At 46.1% G+C, this 10763-nt stretch overlaps 1 protein-coding gene across 1 annotated transcript in view; it reads left to right on the top strand.

Annotated features, from left to right (window-relative positions):
* Nucleotides 1-8056: 8056 nt before the first annotated feature.
* The window catches only part of LOC140399679 (uncharacterized), a 93652-nt gene continuing 90945 nt past the window's right edge, over nucleotides 8057-10763 (top strand). The window contains exon 1 of the mRNA XM_072489223.1: nucleotides 8057-8101. Within this exon, the coding sequence (XP_072345324.1) occupies nucleotides 8057-8101 (45 nt within the window). The remainder of the gene's footprint in view (nucleotides 8102-10763) is intronic.

The following is a 10763-nucleotide window of genomic DNA, read 5'->3' as shown; positions in this document are numbered from 1 at the left end:
CAATCTGTAACTCACTCCCGGGTATCTGTTATTCTATATATGAACTACCCCGAACCCCTCGATTAGATTCCAGTCTGTAACTCACTCCCGGGTTTCTGTTATTCTATATATAAACACCCCGAACCTCTCGATTAGATTCCAGTCTGTAACTCACTCCCGGGTATCTGTTATTCTATATATAAACCACCCTGAACCCCTCGATTAGATTCCAGTCTGTAACTCACTCCCAGGTATCTGTTATTCTATATATAAACCACCCCGAACCCCTCGATTAGATTCCAGTCTGTAACTCACTCCCGGGTATCTGTTATTCTATATATAAACCACCGCGAACCCCTCGATTAGATTCCAGTCTGTAACTCACTCCCGGGTATCTGTTATTCTATATATAAACCACCCCGAACCCCTCGATTAGATTCCAGTCTGTAACTCACTCCCGGGTATCTGTTATTCTATATATAAACCACCCCGAACCCCTCGATTAGATTCCAGTCTGTAACTCACTCCCGGGTATCTGTTATTCTATATATAAACCACCCCGAACCCCTCGATTAGATACCAGTCTGTAACTCACTCCCGGGTATCTGTTATTCTATATATAAACCACACTGAACCCCTCGATTAGATTCCAGTCTGTAACTCACTCCCGGGTATCTGTTATTCTATCTATAAACCACCCCGAACCCCTCGATTAGATTCCAGTCTGTAACTCACTCACGGGTATCTGTTACTCTATATATAAACCATCCCGAACCCCTCGATTAGATTCCAGTCTGTAACTCACTCCCGGGTATCTGTTATTCTATATATAAACCACCCCGAACCTCTCGATTAGATTCCAGTCTGTAACTCACTCCCGGGTATCTGTTATTCTATCTATAAACCACCCCGAACCCCTCGATTAGATTCCAGTCTGTAACTCACTCCCGGGTATCTGTTATTCTATATATAAACCACCCCGAACCCCTTGATTAGATTCCAGTCTGTAACTCACTCCCGGGTATCTGTTATTCTATATATAAACCACCCCGAACCCCTCGATTAGATTCCAGTCTGTAACTCACTCCCGGGTCTCTGTAATTCTATATATAAACCACCCCGAAACCCTCGATTAGATTCCAGTCTGTAACTCACTCCCGGGTATCTGTTATTCTATATATAAACCACCCTGAACCCCTCGATTAGATTCCAGTCTGTAACTCACTCCCGGGTATCTGGTATTCTCTATATAAACCACCCCGAGCCCCTCGATTAGATTCCAGTCTGTAACTCACTCCCGGGTATCTGTTATTCTATATATAAACCACCCCGAACCCCTCGATTAGATTCCAGTCTGTAACTCACTCCCGGGTATCTGTTATTCTATATATAAACCACCACGAACCCCTCGATTAGATTCCAGTCTGTAACTCACTCCCGGGTATCTGTTATTCTATATATAAACCACCCTGAACCCCTCGATTAGATTCCAGTCTGTAACTCACTCCCGGGTATCTGTTATTCTATATATAAACCACCCTGAACCCCTCGATTAGATTCCAGTATGTAACTCACTCCCGGGTATCTGTTATTCTGTATATAAACCACCCCGAACACCTCGATTAGATTCCAGTCTGTAACTCACTCCCGGGTATCTGTTATTCTGTATATAAACCACCCCGAACACCTCGATTAGATTCCAGTCTGTAACTCACTCCCGGGTATCTGTTATTCTATATATAAACCACCCTGAACCCCTCGATTAGATTCCAGTATGTAACTCACTCCCGGGTATCTGTTATTCTATATATAAACCACCCCGAACCCCTCGATTAGATTCCAGTCTGTAACTCACTCCCGGGTATCTGTTATTCTATATAGAAACCACCCCGAACCCCTCGATTAGATTCCAGTCTGTAACTCACTCCCGGGTATCTGTTACTCTATATATAAACCATCCCGAACCCCTCGATTAGATTCCAGTCTGTAACTCACTCCCGGGTATCTGTTATTCTGTTTTTAACCACCCCGAACCCCTCGATTAGATTCCAGTCTGTAACTCACTCCCGGGTATCTGTTATTCTATATATAAACCACCCCGAACCCCTCGATTAGATTCCAGTCTGTAACTCACTCCCGGGTACCTGTTATTCTATATATAAACCACCCCGAACCCCTCGATTAGATTCCAGTCTGTAACTCACTCCCGGGTATCTGTTATTCTATATATAAACCACCCTGAACCCCTCGATTAGATTCCAGTATGTAACTCACTCCCGGGTATCTGTTATTCTATATATAAACCACCCCGAACCCCTCGATTAGATTCCAGTCTGTAACTCACTCCCGGGTATCTGTTATTCTATATAGAAACCACCCCGAACCCCTCGATTAGATTCCAGTCTGTAACTCACTCCCGGGTATCTGTTATTCTATATATAAACCACCCTGAACCCCTCGATTAGATTCCAGTATGTAACTCACTCCCGGGTATCTGTTATTCTATATATAAACCACCCCGAACCCCTCGATTAGATTCCAGTCTGTAACTCACTCCCGGGTATCTGTTATTCTATATAGAAACCACCCCGAACCCCTCGATTAGATTCCAGTCTGTAACTCACTCCCGGGTATCTGTTATTCTATATATAAACCACCCCGAACCCCGCGATTAGATTCCAGTCTGTAACTCACTCCCGGGTATCTGTTATTCTATATATAATCCCCCCCGAACACCTCGATTAGATTCCAGTCTGTAACTCACTCCCGGGTATCTGTTATTCTATATATAATCCCCCCCGAACCCCTCGATTAGATTCCAGTCTGTAACACACTCCCGGGTATCTGTTATTCTATATATAAACCACCCCGAACCCCTCGATTAGATTCCAGTCTGTAACTCACTCCCGGGTATCTGTTATTCTATATATAAACCACCCCGAACCCCTCGATTAGATTACAGTCTGTAACTCACTCCCGGGTATCTGTTATTCTATATATAAACCACCCCGAACCCCTCAATTAGATTCCAGTCTGTAACTCACTCCCGGGTATCTGTTATTCTATATATAAACCACCCCGAACCCCTCGATTAGATTCCAGTCTGTAACTCACTCCCGGGTATCTGTTATTCTATATATAAACCACCCCGAACCCCTCGATTAGATTCCAGTCTGTAACTCACTCCCGGGTATCTGTTATTCTATATATAACCCACCCTGAACCCCTCGATTAGATTCCAGTCTGTAACTCACACCCGGGTATCTGTTATTCTATATATAAACCACCCCGAACCCCTCGATTAGATTCCAGTCTGTAACTCACTCCCGGGTATCTGTTATTCTATATATAAACCACCCCGAACCCCTCGATTAGATTCCAGTCTGTAACTCACTCCCGGGTATCTGTTATTCTATATATAACCCACCCTGAACCCCTCGATTAGATTCCAGTCTGTAACTCACTCCCGGGTATCTGTTATTCTATATATAACCCGCCCTGAACCCCTCGATTAGATTCCAGTCTGTAACTCACACCCGGGTATCTGTTATTCTATATATAAACCACCCCGAACCCCTCGATTAGATTCCAGTCTGTAACTCTCTCCCGGGTATCTGTTATTCTATATATAAACCACCCCGAACCCCTCGATTAGATTCCAGTCTGTAACTCACTCCCGGGTATCTGTTATTCTATATATAAACCACCCCGAACCTCTCGATTAGATTCCAGTCTGTAACTCACTTCCGGGTATCTGTTATTCTGTATATAAACTACCCCGAACCCCTCGATTAGATTCCAGTCTGTAACTCACACCCGGGTATCTGTTATTCTATATATAAACCACCCCGAACCCCTCGATTAGATTCCAGTCTGTAACTCACTCCCGGGTATCTGTTATTCTATATATAAACCACCCCGAACCCCTCGATTAGATTCCAGTCTGTAACTCACTCCCGGGTATCTGTTATTCTATATATAAACCACCCCGAACCCCTCGATTAGATTCCAGTCTGTAACTCACTCCCGGGTATCTGTTATTCTATATATAAACCACCCCGAACCCCTCGATTAGATTCCAGTCTGTAACTCTCTCCCGGGTATCTGTTATTCTGTATATAAACCACCCTGAACCCCTCGATTAGATTCCAGTCTGTAACTCACTCCCGGGTATCTGTTATTCTATATATAAACCACCCCGAACTCCTCGATTAGATTCCAGTCTGTAACTCACTCCCGGGTATCTGTTATTCTATATATAAACCACCCCGAACCCCTCGATTAGATTCCAGTCTGTAACTCACTCCCGGGTATCTGTTATTCTATATATAAACCACCCTAAACCCCTCGATTAGATTCCAGTCTGTAACTCACTCCCGGGTATCTGTTATTCTATATATAAACCACCCCGAACCCCTCGATTAGATTCCAGTCTGTAACTCACTCCCGGGTATCTGTTATTCTATATATAAACCACCCCGAACCCCTCGATTAGATTCCAGTCTGTAACTCACTCCCGGGTATCTGTTATTCTATATATAAACCAGCCCAAACCCCTCGATTAGATTCCAGTCTGTACCTCACTCCCGGGTATCTGTTATTCTATATATAAACCACCCCGAACCCCTCGATTAGATTCCAGTCTGTAACTCACTCCCGGGTATCTGTTATTCTATATATAAACCACCCTGAACCCCTCGATTAGATTCCAGTCTGTAACTCACTCCCGGGTATCTGTTATTCTATATATAAACCCCCCCGAACCCCTCGATTAGATTCCAGTCTGTAACTCACTCCCGGGTATCTGTAATTCTATATATAAACCACCCTGAACCCCTCGATTAGATTCCAGTCTGTAACTCACTCCCGGGTATCTGTTATTCTATATATAAACCACCCCGAACCCCTCGATTAGATTCCAGTCTGTAACTCACTCCCGGGTATCTGTTATTCTATATATAAACCACCCCGAACCCCTCGATTAGATTCCAGTCTGTAACTCACTCCCGGGTATCTGTTATTCTAAATATAAACCATCCCGAACCCCTCGATTAGATTCCAGTCTGTAACTCACTCCCGGGTCTCTGTAATTCTATATATAACCACCCCGAACCCCTCGATTAGATTCCAGTCGGTAACTCACTCCCGGGTCTCTGTAATTCTATATATAAACCACCCTGAACCCCTCGATTAGATTCCAGTCTGTAACTCACTCCCGGGTATCTGTTATTCTATATATAAACCACCCTGAACCCCTCGATTAGATTCCAGTCTGTAACTCACTCCCGGGTATCTGTTATTCTATATATAAACCACCCTGAACCCCTCGATTAGATTCCAGTCTGTAACTCACTCCCGGGTATCTGTTATTCTATATATAAACCACCCCGAACCCCTCGTTTAGATTCCAGTCTGTAACTCACTCCCGGGTATCTGTTATTCTATATATAAACCACCCCGAACCCCTCGATTAGATTCCAGTCTGTAACTCCCGGGTATCTGTTATTCTGTATATAAACCACCCCGAACCCCTCGATTAGATTCCAGTCTGTAACTCACTCCCGGGTACCTGTTATTCTATATATAAACCACCCCGAACCCCTCGATTAGATTCCAGTCTGTAACTCACTCCCGGGTATCTGTTATTCTGTATATAAACCACCCCGAACCCCTCGATTAGATTCCAGTCTGTAACTCACTCCCGGGTATCTGTTATTCTATATATAAACCACCCCGAACCCCTCGATTAGATTCCAGTCTGTAACTCTCTCCCGGGTATCTGTTATTCTGTACATAAACCACCCCGAACCTCTCGGTTAGATTCCAGTCTGTAACTCACTCCCGGGTATCTGTTATTCTATATATAAACCACCCCGAACCCCTCGTTTAGATTCCAGTCTGTAACTCACTCCCGGGTATCTGTTATTCTATATATAAACCACCCCGAACCCCTCGATTAGATTCCAGTCTGTAACTCACTCCCGGGTATCTGTTATTCTATATATAAACCACCCTGAACCCCTCGATTAGATTCCAGTCTGTAACTCACTCCCGGGTGTCTGTTATTCTATATATAAACCACCCTGAACCCCTCGATTAGATTCCAGTCTGTAACTCACTCCCGGGTATCTGTTATTCTGTATATAAACCACCCCGAACCCCTCGATTAGATTCCAGTCTGTACCTCACTCCCGGGTATCTGTTATTCTATATATAAACCACCATGAACCCCTCGATTAGATTCCAGTCTGTAACTCACTCCCGGGTATCTGTTATTCTATATATAAACCCCCCCGAACCCCTCGATTAGATTCCAGTCTGTAACTCACTCCCGGGTATCTGTAATACTATATATAAACCACCCCGAACCCCTCGATTAGATTACAGTCTGTAACTCACTCCCGGGTATCTGTTATTCTATATAGAAACCACCCCGAACCCCTCGATTAGATTCCAGTCTGTAACTCACTCCCGGGTATCTGTTATTCTATATATAAACCACCCCGAACCCCTCGATTAGATTCCAGTCTGTAACTCACTCCCGGGTATCTGTTATTCTATATATAAACCACCCTGAACCCCTCGATTAGATTCCAGTCTGTAACACACTCCCGGGTATCTGTTATTCTATATATAAACCACCCCGAACCCCTCGATTAGATTCCAGTCTGTAACTCACTCCCGCGTATCTGTTATTCTGTATATAAACCACCCCGAACACCTCGATTAGATTCCAGTCTGTAACTCACTCCTGGGTATCTGTTATTCTATATATAAACCACCCCGAACCCCTCGATTAGATTCCAGTCTGTAACTCACTCCCGGGGATCTGTTATTCTGTATATAAACCACCCCGAACCCCTCGATTAGATTCCAGTCTGTAACTCACTCCCGGGTCTCTGTTATTCTATATATAAACACCCCGAACCTCTCGATTAGATTCCAGTCTGTAACTCACTCCCGGGTATCTGTTATTCTGTATATAAACCACCCTGAACCCCTCGATTAGATTCCAGTCTGTAACTCACTCCCGGGTATCTGTTATTCTATATATAAACCACCCCGAACCCCTCGATTAGATTCCAGTCTGTAACTCACTCCCGGGTATCTGTTATTCTATATATAAACCACCCCGAACCCCTCGATTAGATTCCAGTCTGTAACTCACTCCCGGGTATCTGTTATTCTATATATAAACCACCCCGAACCCCTCGATTAGATTCCAGTCTGTAACTCACTCCCGGGTATCTGTTATTCTATATATAAACCATCCAAACCGCTCGATTAGATTCCAGTCTGTAACTCACTCCCGGGTATCTGTTATTCTATATATAAACCACCCCAAACCGCTCGATTAGATTCCAGTCTGTAACTCACTCCCGGGTATCTGTTATTCTGTATATAAACCACCCTGAACCCCTCAATTAGATTCCATTCTGTAACTCACTCCCGGGTATCTGTTATTCTATATATAAACCACCCTGAATCCCTCGATTAGATTCCAGTCTGTAACTCACTCCCGGGTATCTGTTATTCTCTATATAAACCACCCTGAACCCCTCGATTAGATTCCAGTATGTAACTCACTCCCGGGTATCTGTTATTCTATATATAAACCACCCCGAACCCCTAGATTAGATTCCAGTCTGTAACTCACTCCCGGGTATCTGTTATTCTATATAGAAACCACCCCGAACCCCTCGATTAGATTCCAGTCTGTAACTCACTCCCGGGTATCTGTTATTCTATATATAAACCACCCCGAACCCCTCGATTAGATTCCAGTCTGTAACTCACTCCCGGGTATCTGTTATTCTATATATAAACCACCCTGAACCCCTCGATTAGATTCCAGTCTGTAACTCACTCCCGGGTATCTGTTATTCTATATATAAACCACCCTGAACCCCGCGATTAGATTCCAGTCTGTAACTCACTCCCGGGTATCTGTTATTCTCTATATAATCCCCCCCGAACCCCTCGATTAGATTCCAGTCTGTAACTCACTCCCGGGTATCTGTAATTCTATAATTCCATAATTCGTTCTCCTTCCTATTCAGGGGACACCTTATTTCAAATGGCGGAGGTTCATCGACAGATTCAAGTGCAGATGGAAGAAACGGTGAGATTATTTATATCCACCACACTGTCCCCATCAAACACACCCAGGACAGGTACAGCACGGGGTTAGATACAGAGTAAAGCTCCCTCTATACTGTCCCCATCAAACACTCCCAGGACAGGTACAGCACGGGGTTAGATACAGAGTAAAGCTCCCTCTACACTGTCCCCATCAAACACTCCCAGGACAGGTACAGCACGGGGTTAGATACAGAGTAAATCTCCCTCTACACTGTCCCCATCAAACACTCCCAGGACAGGTACAGCACGGGGTTAGATACAGAGTAAAGTTCACTCTACACTGTCCCCATCAAACACTCCCAGGACAGGTACAGCACGGGGTTAGATACAGAGTAAAGCTCCCTCTACACTGTCCCCATCAAACACTCCCAGGACAGGTACAGCACGGGGTTAGATACAGAGTAAAGCTCCCTCTACACTGTCCCCATCAAACACTCCCAGGACAGGTACAGCACGGGGTTAGATACAGAGTAAAGCTCCCTCTACACTGTCCCCATCAAACACCCCCAGGACAGGTACAGCACGGGGTTAGATACAGAGTAAAGCTCCCTCTACACTGTCCCCATCAAACACCCCCAGGACAGGTACAGCACGGGGTTAGATACAGAGTAAAGCTCCCTCTACACTGTCCCCATCAAACACTCCCAGGACAGGTACAGCACGGGGTTAGATACTGAGTAAAGCTCCCTCTACACTGTCCCCATCAAACACTCCCAGGACAGGTACAGCACGGGGTTAGATACAGAGTAAAGCTCCCTCTACACTGTCCCCATCAAACACCCCCAGGACAGGTACAGCACGGGGTTAGATACAGAGTAAAGCTCCCTCGACACTGTCCCCATCAAACACTCCCAGGACAGGTACAGCACGGGGTTAGATACAGAGTAAAGCTCCCTCTACACTGTCCCCATCAAACACCCCCAGGACAGGTACAGCACGGGGTTAGATACAGAGTAAAGCTCCCTCTACACTGTCCCCCATCAAACACTCCCAGGACAGGTACAGCACGGGGTTAGATACAGAGTAAAGCTCCCTCTACACTGTCCCCATCAAACACCCCCAGGACAGGTACAGCACGGGGTTAGATACAGAGTAAAGCTCCCTCTACACTGTCCCCCATCAAACACTCCCAGGACAGGTACAGCACGGGGTTAGATACAGAGTAAAGCTCCCTCTACACTGTCCCAATCAAACACCCCCAGGACAGGTACAGCACGGGGTTAGATACAAAGTAAAGCTCTCTCTACACTGTCCCCATCAAACACTCCCAGGACAGGTACAGCACGGGGTTAGATACAGAGTAAAGCTCCCTCTACACTGTCCCCATCAAACACTCCCAGGACAGGTACAGCACGGGGTTAGATACAGAGTAAAGCTCCCTCTACACTGTCCCCACACTCCCAGGACAGGTACAGCACGGGGTTAGATACAGAGTAAAGCTCCCTCTACACTGTCCCCATCAAACACTCCCAGGACAGGTACAGCACGGGGATAGATACAGAGTAAAGCTCCCTCTACACTGTCCCCATCAAACACTCCCAGGACAGGTACAGCACGGGGTTAGATACAGAATAAAGCTCCCTCTACACTGTCCCCATCAAACACTCCCAGGACAGGTACAGCACGGGGTGAGATACAGAGTAAAGCTCCCTCTACACTGTCCCCATCAAACACTGCCAGGACAGGTACAGCACGGGGTTAGATACAGAGTAAAGCTCCCTCTACACTGTCCCCATCAAACACTCCCAGGACAGGTGCAGCACGGGGTTAGATACAGAGTAAAGTTCCTTCTACACTGTCCCCATCAAACACTCCCAGGACAGGGACAGCATGGGATTAGATACAGAGTAAAGCTCACTCTACACTGTCCCCATCAAACACTCCCAGGACATGTACAGCACGGGGTTAGATACAGAGTAAAGCTCCCTCTACACTGTCCCCATCAAACACTCCCAGGACAGGTACAGCACGGGGTTAGATACAGAGTAAAGCTCCCTCGACACTGTCCCCATCAAACACTCCCAGGACAGGTACAGCACGGGGTTAGATACAGAGTAAAGCTCCCTCTACACTGTCCCCATCAAACACTCCCAGGACAGGTACAGCACGGGGTTAGATACAGAGTAAAGCTCCCTCGACACTGTCCCCATCAAACACTCCCAGGACAGGTGCAGCACGGGGTTAGATACCGAGTAAAGCTCCCTCTACACTGTCCCCATCAAACACTCCCAGGACAGGTACAGCACGGGGTTAGATACAGAGTAAAGCTCCCTCGACACTGTCCCCATCAAACACTCCCAGGACAGGTACAGCACGGGGTTAGATACAGAGTAAAGCTCCCTCTACACTGTCCCCATCAAACACTCCCAGGACAGGGACAGCACGGGGATAGATACAGAGTAAAGCTCCCTCTACACTGTCCCCATCACACACACCCAGGACAGGTACAGCACGGGGTTAGATACAGAGTAAAGCTCCCTCTACACTGTCCCCATCAAACACTCCCAGGACAGGTACAGCACGGGGTTAGATACAGAGTAAAGCTCCCTCTGCACTGTCCCCATCAAACACTCCCAGGACAGGTACAGCACGGGGTTAGATACAGAGTAAAGCTCTCTCTACACTGTCCCCATCAAACACTC

This window comes from Scyliorhinus torazame, chromosome 23, assembly GCF_047496885.1.
Source record: "Scyliorhinus torazame isolate Kashiwa2021f chromosome 23, sScyTor2.1, whole genome shotgun sequence".
NCBI lineage: Eukaryota > Metazoa > Chordata > Chondrichthyes > Carcharhiniformes > Scyliorhinidae > Scyliorhinus > Scyliorhinus torazame.
This window is presented reverse-complemented; position numbering and strand designations above follow the sequence as displayed.